At 34.9% G+C, this 20,363-nt stretch overlaps 1 protein-coding gene across 2 annotated transcripts in view; it reads right to left on the bottom strand.

Annotated features, from left to right (window-relative positions):
- Positions 1-20,363, bottom strand: part of UNC13C (unc-13 homolog C) — a 502,857-nt gene that overhangs the window by 75,233 nt on the left and 407,261 nt on the right. For both annotated transcript variants that reach the window (XM_054565404.1, XM_054565405.1), the window contains 4 exons: positions 15,317-15,405; positions 9,006-9,155; positions 4,281-4,404; positions 1,740-1,796 (listed from right to left, as the gene is read on the bottom strand). In XM_054565404.1, coding sequence (XP_054421379.1) covers positions 1,740-1,796; positions 4,281-4,404; positions 9,006-9,155; positions 15,317-15,405 — 420 coding nt within the window. The remainder of the gene's footprint in view (positions 1-1,739; positions 1,797-4,280; positions 4,405-9,005; positions 9,156-15,316; positions 15,406-20,363) is intronic.

The raw sequence follows: 20,363 nt of genomic DNA on the forward strand, positions 1-20,363 counted from the left end.
CTCTTTGCAGTTACTATACAAAGATAATGCATGCATTATCTCACTTATTTTCACAATAATCCTATGGACCAAGTGTTAAAAATATTCTGCATTTTACAAATGCCACATCTGAAGGTTCAAAGTTTAAATACTTTGGCTACGGTTACTGAAGTTTAAAAAGGTTAAATATTTTGGCTTGTGTCATGATAGTAAAGAAGCAGCTGCGGTAGAATTGGAGCCAAGTTGGTCTGTGTCTGGGACCCATCCCCATGCTATACTATATTCTAATCTATAAAAACAAAACAAAACAACATGTATTCTGACTGTAGGAACAACATTGGTCTGTATGTGGTCCATTGATGAATGAATGAATAGACGAAAGAAATGTGGTACATACAATCAATGGAATATTATTTGTCCTTTAAAAAGAAGGAAATCCTGCCATATATGACAACAAGGATGAACCTGGAGGACATTAGGTTAAGTGAAATAAGCTAGTCACAGAAGAATAATATGTATTTTAACCAGTCAAGTTCCTCTTCTAAACTAGTTGAGTTCCTATCACATCTGCCAAGTATTGTGAATCTCAAGCAATAATAAAAGACAAGGTTATTTAGTCAGCAAATTCTCATTTATAATGGCATGGGATATACCAACAAGTTTAATGTTTTCTTTGATGAGTTTCATTTTCCCAATTAGGTGTTTTGCCCAGAAGACTGGATTTCTATGAAATACTCCCTTTTGCCTTTAATCAAACAAACTCAGTTTAGAATATGTAAGAAAATATAAGGTCTGTCCAAAAGTCCAGGCACTGTTAATATAACAAGAATGGTTCACGTGACCTTGATGTAACCTGGCAGCCAAGGAGAGTGGACTGGAACCCACACGTGTGAACAATGACGACTTCATTGTACTAGTTAGTGGGAGCAGTAGATGACAATGAATGAGCATGTTTACTGTGTGGCCATCGCATTTAAAATAGTTAAACAAGTAGAGCAGCAACTCTGCATCAACTTTTGTGTTAAGCTTGAACATTCCTCCACGGAAACTATTCAGATGATTCAGAAGGCTGCAGCTATGGGCAACTGTTGATTGGCAGTTCCATCATGACAATGTGTCTGCTCATGCATCATGTCTGGTGCAGAGTTTTTGGAGAAACATCAAATCACCCAGGTGACCTCAGTCCTGCTACAGCCCAGATTTGGCACCCTGTGACTTCTGGCTTTTCCCCAAACTAAAATCACCTTTGAAAGAGAAGAGCTTTAGACCATTAATGAGATTCAGGAAAATATGACCGGGCAGTTGGCGGTGATGGGGAGAACTGTGTGAGGTCCCAGGGTGCTTACTTTAAAGGGGACCAAGGCATCATTGTGCTATGTACAATGTTTCTTATATCTTGTGTCTTCTTCAATAAATGTGTCTATTTTTCATATTTCATGGCTGGATACCTTCTGGACAGACCTCGTATGTTCTTTAATTTGCTCCAAAAGCACTAATGCTGAATGCTAGTACAACACAAAGTCAAAAATTTTCATTTGCTCTACAACTGGAAAATCTGAGAAACACAGGGGAAAAAATGCAAAATTCAATCCCTAAATTTTGACCTGACTCATCCTTAAAGCAGATTGTGGGATCACAGACACACATGCTTAGTCCTGCCATGGTAGATACTATTACTGGTAGGGGGGCAGTTTCTTATAAACCTATAGCTAGCTCAGAGCTTTTCACAGATAATCAGTAGTTTTTAAAATTCTTATTACCTTCAGTTTGGATAATTGTCCAAGATCTTTAGCAGCGATGAAAATCATCTGAGGTCCCTAGAGATACACATACAAAAAAGAAAAAAAAGAGAGAAGATTTAGTCTAAGAGCTTTAGTAATAATCACTGTAAAACTCTGGTCAATAGAGAATTTGCTTTACTTCTTTATAATATTCGTGACTTTAATGGCAGATGCCCTTCCTAGGTCCATTTTAAAGACTGAGTCAAAGATATTTAGCATTGATAGTGTTATAATTGTTCTCATAGGTATCCTACTTCTGTAGTGTTAAGACTGAGTTACTGAATGGGTTGCCACATATATAGCCAATTTAATAATACCATACGGATTAAATCAGTGACCTTTATGTTTTATGACTTTATTTTCAGTAGAGGCAAGTCTTTTACTCCATTCCTTCCCAAAATCAATCTCTGCAAAATTTTAAGATGCAGAGCTCAAGAAGGTGGACCTGTCCCTCCTGAATGGCTGTGCACTCTATCAGAGACCTGCCTGCTTGAGTTCTCCTTCAACTGCAGCCTTTTCCTGGAACCCCAAGGTCCTGGGAAGAGTTTGAAAAACACTGGAACAAAGCATCCAACACATTACTAGAATGAAGAATTAGAGGCCCATCTGTTGGTAAATGTGACAAGAAGAGTACTAAATTTGACTAAAAGTTCATTAGTAGCCTAAAATATTTTCACAGTAAGGAAAATCAACCACTCAGGGGTGACATTTTCCATTTTTTAGAAGAGCCTGTAAATTCATTAGGAGGTTAAAGAATACAAAGTTCACAAAAGCAGCAACCCTGTCTAATTTTGCTCATATTTTATCTCCAGCATCGAGCACATTGCCTAGTACATAGTAGAAACTCAAGAAACATGTATTGAATGAATAACTGACACAGCATCATACTTAGAGATCTCAATGCTAGAGAAAACTGAGGTGATGGTAAGCTTTCATAGGGAAGGCCTATATTAAAACTGAAATGTCCTATAACATGGTTTAAGTATTCTTGAAAAACCTCATACTCTACAAAATTGTGCACTAGAAATAGGGCTCATGGGAAAAATAGCAATGGGCAGTACAAGTAAAGCTCATGCAAGTTTCTTATAAAATAACTGTCAAAAACAATAAATGCTATTTTAGGAGATAGCTGGCTGGTTGCTCAAGGAGGCTGGTGGCTGCTTCAAGGCACATTAAAAATGCAAAAAAAGCCCCAAGAAAATACAAACAACATCAAAACAATAGAGTACAATTATGGGCTGAGACAGCACCGATACAAGCACAGGGGAGGGTAGCCTGCCATGTGTGAGCCATGTAAGGTGCATCTTTCTGGGCAGAAGGTCCATGGGCAAGTGGGCCCTCCTTCACTTAAAATTTTTATTTTAATTGAGGATGAAAGGTTTTCTGTCTATGTAGTACACAAGCTCAGTGCTTTTCTTTCCTGAAGTTCATAGTTCTTCTACTATATTCTAGAGCCTCTCACCTATGAAAATTTTCATATATACCAAACTAACTTCCAGACTCTACTGACATCATTCCCCATTTGACCAATTACATGATCACTAATTGGTGTTACAGAAATGCCTTATGTATTGTAGCAGAACAGGGTATGTGTGGGGCTTGGTGTTTGTGTTTTCATATGTGTGGTTTGGCTACTCATATATGTACAAATGATTATATCACACATTAATTGCTTGAAGCAAAACAAAATAATTTATATTTTATCATCTACTGTTGGCAGTAAATAAACAAAAACACATATCTTCACATCTCAGAACACTTTGCAAGAAAACATTTTCTATGTAATATAATTGGTAAATATAGACTGAGTGTGCCTAATTAATGGCTCTACATATTTCAGTTTAATTTAGAGTTTTTCATTATTTACATCAACTTGTCTTTCTCATGAAAAAATACTCCATAAAAAATGGTTGTTAGGGATTTTTTTTTCCTCACTTGGCTCAAAATATGGGAACTGACATACCTGGAATTGTGTATCCATTTGGTCATTGTCTAACTTTGCTGTTAACTGATCTTTCTGGTTCTTTTTTATTTCACTGTGTATGATGCAATCATGTGCTTCAAATCCTCTAAAAGGCATCTCCTCTATTAACCTCCAAATGGGAAGGTAAGAGACGAAGGCAAAAGTAAAGGTGAAAAAAATTCCATATGGCAGTGCTGGATTTATCTTCTTAAGCAGTAAGATTTCAGAAAGAAATATTCTATTCTAAATCTATTTCTCTAGAGGTTCACAGTAAAATTAAATTCAAAAATTTATTTTTAATATCTGTAGACCAGATAACCATGTAAGTTGAACTTCGATACATTTTTTTCAAGAGATGGGGTTTGCTGTTGTTACTATGTAAAACTGATTTGTATAGGAAAATGTTATTTGAATGATTATTATTAAGGCACTGTATACCAAACACTTTTTCCTGAGGTGGATATAATTAATATTTTGTGTGGATCAAATCCATTAACTTAAAAAAAAGACTACATGGGTTATTGAAAGTATAGTCAAACTTTAATTTAAATACTTACTGTTTGATCTGTCAGAGGAGGAAGAACAATTTGTTTTTCTATTTTGTTGAGAACTAACTTCCATAGCTCTTTCAAAACTCGCTTCAGAACTGTTTTCTCACAGATTTTTGCTGAGAGACTTAATCTGAAGTAAAATAACACATATAATCACTTAATGAATCTCTTATCCAGGTATCAACTTATTTTATTAATCAGAGATTCACATTTTTCAATACTGAGGTTCAAGTACCTATAGAGGCCTGTATAGTTTTTAAATGCTAAATTTCAAATGAAAGAATTCAAAAATCTGTTTTATCATGCTATACATTAGATAATTCACTAATTGGTGGAAAGCAAATGTAGAGTATTTCTTTCCTCACATTTTTTCCCTAAATTGACACCAAGTCTCCCAAAGTACATGATTTTTACCCTCATTCCTGACTTGTGTTTACAACATGCTCCATGTTCATGGTTCAGGCCAAGCACCAAGGAAACACATTTTCGTCACTACCTGGCACTGAACAAACATAATAAGATGGCAGAGATCCATAGAATTTCATTCAAGAGCCAATGTTTACCAACTTTATTATTTATTAATTTTTCAGTTTTATTGATATATAATTGACATGTAACACTGTATAAGTTTAAGGTGTACAACATGATTATATATATGTATATATATATATATATGTGTATGTATATATGTATAAATATAGTGAAATGATTACTACAGTAAGTTTAGTTAACATCCATTATCTCACCTAGTTATAATTTTTTTCTAGTGTTGATGACTTTTAAGATCTACTCTCCTAGCAGCTCCCAAATATACAATACAGTGTTGTTAACTACAGTCACCATGCTCCACATCACATCCCCAGGACGCACATATCTTGCAGCTGGAAATTTGTACCTTTTGCCCCCTTTCTGCCCTCCCCTTATGTCACTATTTCCCGCTCTGGAAACTGCCAGAGTCATTCTCTGTTTCTCGGAGTTCAGTTTTTGTTTTAATAAGATTCCCAATCTACCAACCTAAATAGGTTTAAGGTATCTGTTACAAATTATTCTTTTATTAGTGAGATAATGATGGTGACATTATCTAGCATTTACATAACACCTTAATTTAGTAACCTCTTCTGCAGATAAGTCTAATCTGTTAGTACATATATACATTTTAGAAGTCAAAAACAGGCTCAGAGAGGCTGGGGTACTTTTCCAAATAAGTGAAGCTAGTGAGCAACGGCTGAGATTCAACGTCAGGCTTTCTTTCTCTAAATCCACACGTTGTCCCATGTCCCATGTTGTCCTTGATAAATGTGTTTGTGTATGAAGGTCAAGCAGTACTTGAAGACACACTGCTGCAGAAAAATTTACTGCATGCTCCAAAATATGACAGTGGACTCTGAAACTCTACGAAGAGCTAATCCAACTTGTTTGGCAGAGAGCCAAAGGTGGGTCATACATGTCATGGAAGCTTCACGGACCCTGTATAGTGCTGCTAAGTACTCTATATACTTTTGGACTCAAAATTATAACCTGGGTTTTGGTTCTGAGAGAGACAGAATTGACTGTTTTAAATATTTAAATATATAATCAATATTTATATAATGAAATTAATACTTAATATTTGAAGGCACGTGACATGTGAGAGGCAAAAGGAGAGATTTCCAAAATACATTTTTCATGTAGAAGAATTTCTCCTAACACTATACTATATGGATATTTAATGTATAAAAATACATTAAAACCACCTCCTCTGGATGAAGGGAGAGTTGGGTATCCCTGAGGCATACCCTGAAACTCTGTGGCCCCACTAGTTTAGAAACCGTTGTTCAGGGTTACATTGCTAGTCTGCCAGTAGCTGTTCATTATCTGGACGTAGGGTAGAAGCCAGCAGATGTGTCATGGCAGAACAACAGAATTTCTCTACCCTCAGAGAAACTCCTAGGATGATGTGAGACACAACAAATCTGCCAACTTTGCAGCAGATGTGTAATTTCCATTTTCAAAAGGTCTGAGTTTAAGAATTGATCTTGTTTTTCTGGGCAACACATGTACTTGGAGAGCTAACTAACTCTGCTTAGACTGGAACTGAACGAATGGATATAAAATCATTGACATGTTTGCAGCTTTGCGTGGGATTTCTGCCAGCTGGAAGTTTACAGCTCATTTTACAGAGTGGTGAGGTTGTGGTGGAGAAAATGAAACATTAAGAAGTTAAGATGGCTTACTTAGAGAGGCTGCGCAAAGACAAAGAGAGCCTATATGTTTATAATAAAACACAATTTCTAAGGGGATTTTCCAAAGCTACCGTGAAGATTTTCAGCCCACTATTGATAATTTTAAATAACAGGAAATGATGGGGGCATCTAGCAGCTGCTTCCTTAATTTAGTCAGAGATGAAATCAATTTGATAATGCAAGCTGAAAAGCAGGTATTTGTAATCTGAGCTATCTAGATTTGCTGACCACAGAACCAATTAACCAGAAAATTTTCAAATGTCATGTATCCTAGCTGGCCAATGTTTTCGTGATGCTTTATCCAACTTTTCTCTCTTCCACTGGAAATGTCCATCCCTTATTTCCCTGTGTTCAAACCTAATCTACCTTTGAAAACCCAATCCAAATCGAGTTTATATTGATTGTCGGAATAGAAGATCATTACGTTGTACCTTACTGTATTTATTTATATATCTTCCTCATTTTTATTTCTTAAACTGGAGAACAGAATTAACATCTGACTTTTAAAAATCTCTCCTAACAAGTGGCTTTATGATTATGCATTCTGAATTACCTCTGAGAATTTCTGCAAATTTTCATGACTCATATAATAACTCTCCAAAAATTTTAAACCTCTTTCACAAATTTTTAAAGCTCATAGATTTTTTTTATCTTTGTACACTGTCTCTACCAAGAATTAGAATAAATTATATGTAAGATGGTAAAACAACATATAATTCTAAGTAGAAAATTAAAACTAAGTAAAATAAGAATCTAAATATACTAAAAAGAAGGGTCCACCAATTTATATATTAGCCCCATTTTACAGATGGTGAAGTGACTGAAGGTCCCTCAGCTAGTAGCTGACAGTATCAGGATAACTTAAAACTTTCTGTATGTCCCACAACTTTTTGTTAGAATATGCACACAGATAAATAGTTTTGCTAATGATAAATGACATATCTACACACTGCTGGTTAGAATTCTAAAAACAGAAGGCATTCCAGTAGGAGTTTTAAGAGACTCAGAATAACTTTGTCCTACTTTCCATTCACCATTGCATTCACAACCAAATGATAATGTGCTCGTGGGATTTAATCCTGTGTTGTCCAATGAAGATAGCTATACAATAAGATAAAAATTTTAGGGGATTTTATAAGAAAAGGGATGATGAATAAAAGTCTACATTAAGAAACTAAAGAAATGAGAAATCTTTCTCCCTGTTTTCCCTTTTCTCTTTTCTTCCTACCTTTCCTTCCTCCCTTCCTCTCTCCTTTCTGCTATTTTGTTCTTCTACACCCATCGGCCTGCCTACCTCCTGCTAAACTAATTACCCACTTACCTATCTGTAGATATTTCTTCACAGAGAAGAGAAGACTTAATTTGTCTACCAGATATTGAAATTAAGTGATGAGAACATTAGTCTTACTTATGCAATAAGATTATAAGCAAAGGGAAATGGAATTAAAATGGAAGTTGTAAATATATAGAAGAGGTTTCTAGTCTTTTTTCTTTGTGTGACTTATGTTAAAAGTATTGCATCTGTTTTATCTATCTTGGTCCCTTTGGTATTAATTAATTTGCCATGACAATATTAAATGAGGTAATATATGCAAATTACCAGATGTAACACTGGTCCCTTGGTAGGCATTCAAATTTTTTTTTTTGTTGTTTTCTCTTCTACTTTCAATTCTGATTTCAAGTATCATTGTTTAGGAAATCATTTCTCTTGTTGCTTTAGATCAATGGTTCCCAAATTTGGACACATTAAAACATAGGAACCTTGACCCTACTCGGAATTTATGAACTTAGAACTTTGAAGAGTAGGGACTGAGCAGAAACATTAAAAAAACAAAACAAAACAAAACAAAAAACCCAAAAAAACAAACAGGCAAGCAAACAAAACTTTTTGGTTAAGAGCACTGCCTTAGTTGGTCATAAAGGCTTCCATTCCTACTCACTCTACCAACTAGCCTGTAATCTCTATGGAGTTGGGGACTTTGTTTCTCTTTTTCATTACTCTCTAGTGCCTAGAATAAAATTTGGTACAGATAGGCACCCAATAGTTATTGAAGGTTGAGTTGGGCAGCAATCTACTTGTCTCTGAGCTGAATTAATTCTAGTCATATTTGTGTTATTCTACTCCTCAGTAGGTTCCTGATATAAAATCAGATATTCTGGACTCAACTCAGTATTATTATTATTATTATTATTTTTTAATGTCCAGTAGGTTGCAAAACAATATGTTATCCAAGGAGCATGAAATCATAAGCTCTTTCCCCTCAGCATAGCAACCTCCTTAGTTACCAATATTTATTTCCTTTCCATTATTCATTTCTTATACAAAGTTACTTCTGCTTTTTTGCCGTCTAGTAAAGGACTAAAAAAGTGTTTTGCTTTTCAATAAATTAATATATTTCGATAGAAACTTTTTAAAGCTGTCTACATAGATGAAAACAGTTTTCCCCTTAAACCCATACTTATCAAATTTATGGCAATGAATAAAGAGAAAACTGGGTAGAAAACTTACGTTTTATCCAAGAAGTCCATGAGAGGCCTTAATACAATCTCTGCATCCATTGCTGCACTGTTTTTATTAGATGCAGTATTTCCATTTGTTCTCATTTGATTTAGTTCAAAACCCATCTGTTTTATACACTCTTCAATGATAAGCTGGAAACTAAAAATAAGGAATATAAATACTGGAATACAAGCATTTATATCTTTGCTCATTTAAAAAAAATTCAACCCATAGAAGTTTTGTCTGTTTTGATAGGTGCAAATTCGCTTGCTCATTAATTTTTAAACATAATTGTTCAGCTAGAAAAATTTTTGTTGCAATGAAAGCTTGCTTGGAACTCATATATGTACAGCAGAAGAAAGTAATGCTCTTCATGTTGAATTAATTTGAGTGGGAGTCCATTTGGTCCCTATCTCTCACAGTATTAGCTGTGGTGTTCCTCTGAGAATTGCTTGGGAAAATGACTGTTTTTGAAAGATACTTGTTGTCCGGGTACACATTCTTCACTTGGCTTCTGGGACTCCACACCTTCTTGTCTTTCCTCTAACCTCACTGGCTTTCCCTTTTCAATTACCTGACCTTCAACCACTGGAGGAGGGTGCTAGACTTAGCAAATAAAAATGCAGAATGCAGAAGTAATTGGAACTTTATATAGTGAATATATTTTAGTATAAGTATGCCCCATGCAATATTTGGGACATATTCATACTAAAATGTATCCATTGTTTATCTGAAATTCAAAGTTAATTGGGCATTGTCTATATTTTATCAGGCAACCTGCACTGTAATCCTCTAGGCTCAATTCTTGGATCACTCCATTTGATCATAAAAAGTCACTTTCTTAGAAATCAAAACTAGTGTCATGCCAACAGTAAACTGGCAATTCTCAAATATATATTTGCAGACATAACTTCAAATATGAAATATAGACTACCTATGTAACCTTTTCACTTAGAAGTCTAAGTTTGAGCAAAAGACAAAAAAAAAGAGAGAAAGAACTCATGAACATGAACAACAGTGTAGTGATTGCAGGGTGGTGCAGGGAGTGGGTGGAGGTGGAAGAGGGTATGGGGGATAAACGGTAACGGAAAAATAAAAATAATGTAAAAAATAAAAAATAAAAATAGATTATAAAAAGAAGCCTAAGTTTCTCTTATATCCAACATCCAATCCATTTGCAAATCTTCATAAAGCATCCTGTATCTGAGAATCTATTACTACTTCCACAAAGCTGCTATTCACCAACCCATCTTATCTTTCATTTGAACTTTGTGTAATAATTTCCTAAATTGTCCCTCTGTTCACTCTCTACAGATATTCCATTAAAATAGAAACCTCCTCTATTGCTAAAAACCTTCTGTGGCTTCCAGATCCACTTAGAACAAAACCTACAATGTATATTATGACTTAAAGCCAAACGTAATCTGTCCATGAAAACCTCCCTGAACTCATTTCTTGAGACTCTTCTCTCGTCTTCATTGCAGTCCAGCCAAAAAGGCCTTCTCAGGGTTCTTTGAAATTGCTGAGGACACTTTATCTTGTTTCCTCCTCTATAGAATTTTTCATGGGTCTCTTGGTCTCATTTATTTCAGGTATATGCCAAATATCATGTTCTCAAACAAGTCTTCTTTAAAAAAAAACACATTTTATTTATTTAATTTTAGAGAGAAGGGAAGGGAAGGAGAGAGGGAGAGAAACATCAATGTGAGAGTGAAATATCAATAGGTTGCCTCTCGCATGTGCCCCAGTTGGGGACAAAACTTGCTGCCCAGGCATGTGCTCTGACTGAGACTCGAATCAGTGATATTTTGCTTTGTGAGCTGATGTCCAACGAACCGAGACACACGGGTCAGGGCTAGAGAAGTCTTCTTGAATACTTAATGTAAAATGACATTTCTATTACAATTTTCCATTCTCTTACAATTCTTTTTTTTTTCTTAACTGCACTCATTATTATTTGACACACTGCATCGTTTCCACTTGTTTGTTTATTGTCTGTTGCTCCACCTGGAATGTAAGCTCAGTGAGGACAGGTTTTGTTTTGTTTTTCCAGTGCTAGATATGCACACTATGGAATAAAATATCATGTCTGAAACAAAGAAGCTGCTCAAGAAGTAATGGTTGAATATATCATTGGATCCTCTCCTTACACTCACCCTTACTGCCTCACCACTGTAAGATTTAAATAAGTCTGTGAAAATTAATTCTTAGCATTATTTTTATCACCCTTTATATCCCTAATGCCAATTTTGATGGTTCTTACCAAAGCAGCAGCAAATAAGAAATTTAAATAGTGGGACTCAGAATCACCCACTGTTCCTCTGTAATGTCTGTTACTTTCATATTCCTGACAAGAGGAGTAATCATAACACATGGGCAAGCAGGCAGGAAAAAAAAAACACTTAGGAGAATGTGGATAAATAAAAGCTTGGGAAATGGCTGCATCACTGGAATAGTAATGATTAGAAGGAAAGATTTTTTATTAGTATAGCAATCAAGTCAGCAGGTCCCATTCCTCTTCTCCCTCATACAAAACATTTATAGAGTTCATACCATTTGAGAAGTATCCAAACATACCAATTCCTCAATTTTTCTATAGACATTTAGGATGTTTCACTGTACAATTCTTCCATTATTAATGAAATAGAATGTAAATATTTATTTATCAATGCATGCATGCATTTTACAAGTATTTAATGAATACCTACAATATGCCAATTTCAGTTGCCAGCTGCTAAAGATACATCAATGAACAGATAAAATGTCTTGTTTTTGTGAAACATGAGACATTTTATTTTAGATTTATCTTATGGAAATATTTTAGTTAGCCTAATATCAAATATTCATTTTTCTAGTTTTTGGTTTTGCTACCTTATATGGAAAATTGATAGATTTTAAATGATCTCTGCTTGGGTGTTTTCTTGCTCCTGGATGTCTTATAACAGGTTCATAAATATTGGCCCATAATTTTGAGCATGTAATTAAGGCTTGAGTCTATGTCTACCATCATGTTGGCCAATTTCCATCTTTGGCTCCTAACTTCTCTTTTGACTTCTTTTATTGTTGACAACATTCTTGCCACTCTGGACTTGGCAATTGCGTTTGGTTCCTTGATCCTTGGATATCAGCCTGCCCCTGTGGATGTGGTTCATTTTTGGCTCTCTGCATACTTATCTAATTCAATAGAACGTCTTCTTTCAGGCTCAGGTCCAAAGGAATCAAATGTGCGGCCATTTAGCTTTTACCTGGCTGGAGCTGCCTTTTGACTTTTGTCAGGTTAGTGGCTGTCAGGAGGGTGAATGGAATGGTGAAGAAGGTGAGAAAGAGTATGATGGCATGTTTATTTAGTGAGGGTAGAGGTGGAAGATATTTGGGATGATGAATGAATAAGGTAAATAATGTTGGACATTTTGTACTGCTGACTTAGCACTGGGCCATCAGTACTCCTGCTGAGTGCAGTGATAATAAGCTTTGAAATAGTTACTTTCTTTTGTACTGATTCTCAGATCAGTAGAGGATAGACTTAGCAGAAGGCATGACACATTCCTAAAATGTGTAAATAGGTTTCTACAAGAGACCCATATTGTAAACTCCACCAGAAATAAGCTGTGTGTGTGGGATCAGGCCTATGGAGGAGGGGCTAACAGTGTATGAGAGGGAATGGCATTCCATTTGGCATTGTCCAGAGTGAACTAACACCTGCATTTCATCTAAAAATCTTTTTTCTTTATTAATTTTTGGTAAATTCATCTAAAAATCTTTTTCTCTATCCATTTATATGGTTGAAAAAAATCTTTATGAAACAGCTTGAATTAGTACCAGTTAATAACAACAGACTCTGTAAGCACCCAAGAAGCCAAACACTCAGTTTATAAAAGAATTCCCATAAAATGTTCCTGAATTCTTTGTTTACTTAATACAGCCAGCTGCAGGTACCAAATACATTATTTAAAATATATGTAGTAATTCCAAAAAAACCAGACAAACCCAAACTGCAAAATATGTGTGTAAGCAAAATGTAAGCAGCACAAGTTGTGACAGTCTCTAAGATAGCACTGATGTGGTATTACCGAGTCTCAGTTCTCAGGTGGATGCTCTGTGGCCATCTCAGAAACCAAGGCACCCAAGTTTAAGACTTGTGAGTTGCCTCTCCTGGTTTTACTGCAAAATATTTCCACTAGATACATATTACAACAGAATTATTTAATTGTGGGTTTTCATAACACCAGTTGAAATGGAGTTTGGGCAATTAATTATGCACTTAATTTTGAAACTGTAGGCCACTAATTTAGACTCTAAGATTCAGACTAAAATTATCCAGTTTGGTTTCACAACATTATCTCACTGATCATTATGGGCTTCCCACTCACCCTGTGTTTGTGATATAGGCCTGGTTAGTAGTGTGGGAAATAAAACCATAGCAACAAGGATATAAGAATTATTCTTTTCATAAGGCAAGCATGACATATAAGTTATTTATTCCAATAATTCTAGCCCCAATTAAGAAAAGTATTAGATTCTTTCCTATATTTCTTCATTAAGAAATAGATACTGGCTAACCAGGAGTTTTAATATCTAGGTTAAAATAGATGGCTTCATAGGAATGAAGTACTTAAAATGCCCTCTTAATGACTCAAGTTTGTTCCAATTTTTTCAAATCATATTTCATATTTAAGCCTTTGTAGCCTGAATATTCTATCAAACAAAATAAAATAGCCCAAAACAAAATCAAAAGTACCTGTTTATAAAGTTGTCTTGGGACATATTACAGAAGTAATTTACTTTTTCTATTTACATCCTAATTTATCTAAAAATCTTTTAGTCCTCTTATTTCAGATAAAGTTCCAAACACTCCTAGCTACTCCTGACCACTTTTTTCTCCCCTTAGCTTTGCTAAATAATCTCTATTTTTGTCTTCCTAATGGAAGGCAACAGTCTTTTTGTTAACCATGTATTAAGTCACAACTGGAATAAAGAGATGTAAGCCTAAAAGAGCTGACCAAAGGCACCAAGACAATGAGCCCCCAAATGTCTTGGAGGAGGTTTCTCTCTAACACAGGCAAACAAAATGTTAAATCCTTATTAACATCTAGGCCGAGTAAGCAGGATCATCCAGGCCAGTTAACAACACAAAACAGAATGCAGAGTGACTGCCCTAAGCTCAGCAGAGCAAGGCTGCATCTCACTCAACACCTGAACTGTGAAGACGGGCTCCACAAGGATCATGAACATACCTCTAATACTGATGAGGAGGCTAAGTATGGGGCTTTTCTTTGCTTTATTTCTATATTTCAGTGACAATATGATGCTTTTAGTGTCTTTACTTTTTAATCTCTGATTTTAATGTAGCATATCTAAGCCACAAATATCTAGTAAATAAGGTACCTTTCCAAGACTTGACAATAAATGATGAGTGGAGTTCAGAGAGCCCTGGCTATAAAAGCAATTTTTAGTATCACTTGAAAACTGAATGTATAGTTTAAAATAGTAAGTCAACATTTATTGAGCTAACATTTAAACCAAATTCTGTATGAAATTAATGAACCATTATTCAAAGCTGTATTTGCTTTCCTGTCTATTTTAACATTTGATGATAAGGTGATGGCTTTTCCCCAGGGGACCAAAATAAATTTTATATAGGATGAACTTCCTCTTTAGAACAACAAGAAAGGTTAATTTTTTAAAAAAGAGAAAATATGAATGTGTCAGTAATTTTCCACGGAGTAGTTTTATTAAGATTTCTAAGCCCTAAAACCTAGAACCCTCACTTAATTCAGTTATGGGGTTGAAGTTCAGTTATTTGGAAGTATAACCACATTGAGATATACGGCATGAATGAAACTCATACTTCTTATGCATGTAAAAGTTTTCTTCTTCTTCCCTTCTTCCTTCCATTGTTTCAACAGCCAATTGGTAAAGCTCTAATCACTAGAATTGCAAATAGGAATGAGATATGGTGTCTGCTCTTATGAAGGATATAGTAAAGTGAGGGAGTCAAACAATTAAACCACAACTTAGAACACAGTGTTGTAAGTGCCTCCCTACTGAAGGGTATACAGCGTTCTGGGGGGCATATGGCGAGATACCACTGTAAGATCAAAGGGTTACGGAAACTTTTCTGAGGAGATGATGCTTAGATTAAGACTTGAATTTAAATGGAAAGTGGTAGGGGGAAGGCAGAGACAAATGTTTTTCAAAAATAATAATAATAATAAAAAAACATAAATGGGTTCAGCCAGTTAGAGGAGACAGCACTGAAGGCATAATTAGTATTAACTGAAACCTAAAGCACTTGGACAATAATTACTTAGGCCACTTACCTTTCACCGTAAGTGATGCTGAGCTCATCTAGAACCCCATTGAGTTTAACCTGAAGTTCTTTTAGAATATTACTAGCTTCAGGATCTAGCTGTAGAGAGATCATAAACAATATTACTTTGGAGTTCTGAAAAAACATGTTTTTCTCTTACAAGTATTTGGCTTGTTATAAGGCAATGTTAAATAATAAATCACTTGTAAATTTTTTTCTTTCCTTTTTAATCTTTGAAATCAAATGCAAAGCTAAGAAATTCTAAATAAGTCAGAAGAGTTTTATATATTAAAAAAGAGTTTTATATATGATCAAAATGCATAGCATGCATACAAATAAGAGCTAGAGAGCAAGGCCTTTCTTGGTTACAACAATGGGATGCAAGGCATAACAACATGACCTCCAAGAGCATGGTAACTTCATAACTTAGAAATGCTAACAACATATTACTTAAGTATATATGTTGCTTCAAAATACATTTTCATCTTTAATATCTCTGGAAATGAATAGGCCAATTAAAAACTTAAAAATGGTAAAAATTAATTTTTGAGTACTGCATTGTGCATCACTTAAAGGTGTTTTCATATTTTTTCTAGCATGGAATTAAATGTAATAGGATAAACAGATTTTCTAAACTCTCCAATGTTTCTCTGAAAGCAATAGACCTGACTCCTCTTTTGGGTACCAATTTTCAACTCAGAGTTCAAGATTCAAAGTTTTACACTTATTTATTTTTAAAAGTTTCTCTTTTAAGTATTTATAGCTTGGATCTAAGCTATTGAGCAAATTTGGGGGTAAAAGAAAAAAATAATTAAATAAAAATAGCTTTTTTCATGCTTGTTCTTATAGTGCAAACTTTAAAGTGAATGTTTTAAATTTAGTTTAAATTCTTAAAATAATGTTAATATTACAAAATGTTACACTATAAATTAACACAAATAAACATAAATCAATCGCATTGGCAGAATATTTTTGTTATTAATGTTAAAGATCAACACCTTTGTCAACATTTAGAAAATTTTATCCAGTTTGGTAATTATGTTTTTGCAAATGAGTTGTAAATTAAATACTAATAGAAATTCATGTGAAGGGAAATCTAGACTACTCTCTGAAATATAAGCCAGTTTTGTTTTGAGTCTTTAGAAATTCAGTTTCCTACTATTAGTACCTATGGTTCTCATAGAAGCTGGTCTACTATTGAAAAGAAGAGAATGGGATAAAGCCAGCTTTGGGGAATAGAACAAATTAAAGGAAGACTTACAGCAATGAAACCTAAGAAGGACACCAAATAGGTCTGGGACCCAACAGACAGTTTAAATTCCTGGAACCAGCTCGGGAACAAAAAGTAGTAAACACTGATCCTGTAATCCTCCAAGAGCATTTTCTAACATTAAATAACTGTTAGGGAGAAGTTTTATTTATATACTTTAGTTGCTGGGTAACTTTAGGTTGTATTGATGGTACTGAAAACATTGGAATAGAAATAAATTGCTCCCTGGCTGGTGTGGCTTAGTGGATTGAATGCTGGCCTGTGAACCAAAGAGTTGTTGGTTTGATTCCCAGTCAGGGCACATGCCAGGGTTGTGGGCCATGTTCTCAGTAGGGGGTGCGTGAGAGGCAAGCACACACTGATATTTTTCTCCTTCTCTCCCTCCCTTCCTCTCTCTCTAAAAATAAATAAATACTTTTTTTTAAAAAAGAAATAAGTTGCATTTGACATTGGATGCTTTAATGATTACATCAAACTAATCCTTGATGTCAATTTTTACTAAAATCCACATGATTTCAGGATTTGTTAGATTCTGCCTATTAGAGCCAATGTGATTCTTCTGGACTCTATATCTTTTTCTTTTCTCATCAGATAGACTTATAGTTCTTACCTACCAACATGTAGGCGACCATAACTGATGGAGACTTTTCTAGGAGTAGGAATATTAGAATATCCTTTCATTCAACTACAACTTGTTGCAACGCAGTGATTCAGAAAGACAATTGGAGACTACCTATTTAAAAAAGCTCCACACTAAAACGCATCTAAGCATAATTAGCCTAATAAACCATAACTCCCCAACCCTTAACCAAAAAGTCATATATGAATTGTCTGACCCAATCCTAGGGAACCATGTAAGCTGAATGCTGTTTATAATATTTTGATGTAGTCCTAAGGCCAATTTTAACCTGATTTAATTTGGATAAAAATGTTGCAGAATACGGAATAAGAGCCCTTCCATATTGCTGTCTTCAGGTTCCACACATCTTGGGTGATAGTTCCCCATCCAGACATCTGCCACCTTTAAGGAAATGGCTCAGACAATAGAGTTCTCCTCAGGAAATGGGGTTGTTTCTTATTTAAATTCTGTATTTTGTTTTCATATTAGTTTTATGTATACATTGAGGTAGTTTGTTCATCTGTTAAGATAATGACTTCAAAATCATATAAAAATGGTTAGATAGGTCAGTTGAGTAAAATTATGCTCATTTCCCAGAAATTATTTTAGTCTACCTTAGGTATTTCATGAATGGAGATTACTTATTAAATAATTGGATGTTACTTGAAAATCTGAAACTGTCAAACGTTAGCAATTTAAATATTGGTAGACAGTTTTTGTTTCCTGATAGAAGCCGAGGTTTCTATGTAGGTGCAAACAGAACACATGTAACCAGCTTTAACAGGATACCTGCTGCATCATGTCCATACTCCCCTGTGTCTGCTAGCCTTTTCCACTTTGATGACCTCAAGCTCAACATATCCAAGAGTCATCTTATTACCTGCCTACTGATAACTTATTTCTCTTCTTATTATCTTTGATTTGATTGATAGCATACAATTGTTTAAGGCAGACTTGTAAAAGTCATCTTTTACTCCTCTTTCTCTTCTTCCTTTCACATTCACTTAGATACCCAGTACAACTGATAGTGTTTCTGAAGTGTCTTCTCCATCTGTCCTACTCTCTTCACTTCCCTTTGCAGAGTATTTCTTATTCAGATTATATTGCAGTCATCTTTGAGTGTTCTCATTCCTGTTTTCCCTCTTCTATTTCATCCTCCTTGCTCCTAGAGTTGTTTTAATAAAACCCAAATCTTACCGTGTCACCTGGTGACCCAACTAGTGGCTTTTAACCAGGGAACTACTTTAAGCAATTTCTTATAAACTTATCTGAGCTCTTGCTATTTCTTTTGTTTTGAAAAGATCACTTCTCTTTAACCTTTGTATTTGATCAAAAACTTATTCATCCTACAATACCTGGCTCAACTTAAAATATATGATTGAGAAATCAGTAAAAATTCCCTGTAAATTCAGCAGGAAGTTACTGTCTTTGAAATGCCCTAAGTTACTGTAAATCTACAGTGTTCAGCATGGGTGACATGGTACACTGTCAGAAATAAAATAATACAAGTCCCTCTCTGCTGCAGACAGACATGCCCCTGGCTCTAACAAAGGTACCCTGTTTTCTTTAAAAAAAAAGATTTTATTTATTTATTTTTAGAGAGAGGGGGAAGGCAGGAGGAAGAGAGGGAGAGAAACATCAATGTGTGGTTGCCACTTGCATGACCCCCACTGGAGAAATGGCCTGCAACCCAGACATAGGCCTTGACAGGGAATCAAACCAGTGACCCTTTGGTTCTCAGGTTGGTACTCAATCCACTGAGCCATACCAGCCGGGACTCTTCTTTTTTATTCCTTTGAAGAGAGACTCTCTCAAAGAACTTAGAGATAGACTATGGTACTTCCCTTATGCTATTCAGATTTGAGGGAACTGTTACAGTAGAAGTATCAGTTCTATAAATTCATGCTTCTAATTTTTCTTGGTTTCAGTAGTTGAAAAACATCACTAGCTGTCTCTCATCCTAATTAAAGACAGTATGCGGTAAATCCAACTGTCATTGTGCTTCAAATCAACCAAATGCCTTGAGATGTAAGTCCAAATTGTTATCTCTAATTGAAGAGATGGGTAGGAGAAAAGAAACCAGGCTATGTCTGCATACTGCCAAAATTAAAGGCCAGCGCTTCAAACATTTAGTCTTCTTTGTTATCTGCTGCCAGAAAACTAAAATAACTGTCATTCAGCCAAATAATATCTCTTATCTTTGAGCTTTTTGCACACAGTAAGAGGCTAAGGGTTTAAGTTTATTCTTAAATCAGGGTAAGAAGGAACAACTAGGACTTTCCTTTGACGTATATTTTTAAGTTTAGAAAGTATTGGAGGTCCTCCCCCCACAAACCTTACCTCTTTAATTGTTTTGACTTCCCATTAACCAACTTGGATTTCTTTGAGGACGGGGTCTACATCTTAGTAATCATGGTATCTCTGGTGCCTAGTAAAACTTATACTTCATAAATGTGTGTTGAATGAACTAATAAATTCTGTCTTCATGTTCAGTGTGCTTAATTAAACCTCTGTTTTTTTCATGAGGCAATCAGTCCCAAGGGGAAGAGGTGCTTACAGTGGTCCTGGTAGAACAAGGAGTCAGCTTTTAAACATCTCTTTCAATGGGTGCTAAAAGGGATACCTGCTCTAATTGTTATTTTACAAGGTCTTACTCTTTGTAACCTCCTTGAGCCTAATGTGTTTGTTTTTAAATCTTTTTATTTCTTATTTCAACTCCTGCCCTACCCCCAATACATACAGCAAATATAAGTAGGTAACAATAAACACTTCAATTAAATAGGAAGAACTTGGCAAATTGCTTTAGGAGACACTTGAGAACTAAAAGGAAGATATAATGTAACTAGTTAAAATTGTTTATTTTATTATCTAGTGACATCTAAGACATACTTTACTAATTTTATTTTGTAATTGCTATAAAAGAGATAAAAACAGAAGATTGATTCTCATTAATGTATTAACTAGGGAATTATAATCTCTATTTACGTTTAAGGAGAAAAGGTGAAGCAGATCAGAAACCTGAGCATAATGCTTAGCCTCTTTACAATGATGTCGTTCCTTTTAATAAGAATAAATATAAAATGTATGTATGCATGCCAAATGATTTAAAAATGCTGCGTATTTGTTTATGACTGAAAATTGGCCATCAATATTTTTGGAATATTACAT

The sequence above is a fragment of the Pteronotus mesoamericanus genome, unplaced genomic scaffold (genome assembly GCF_021234165.1).
Source record: "Pteronotus mesoamericanus isolate MK-2021 breed Mesoamerican mustached bat unplaced genomic scaffold, CSHL_Meso_final contig_164, whole genome shotgun sequence".
Classification (NCBI taxonomy): Eukaryota; Metazoa; Chordata; class Mammalia; order Chiroptera; family Mormoopidae; genus Pteronotus; species Pteronotus mesoamericanus.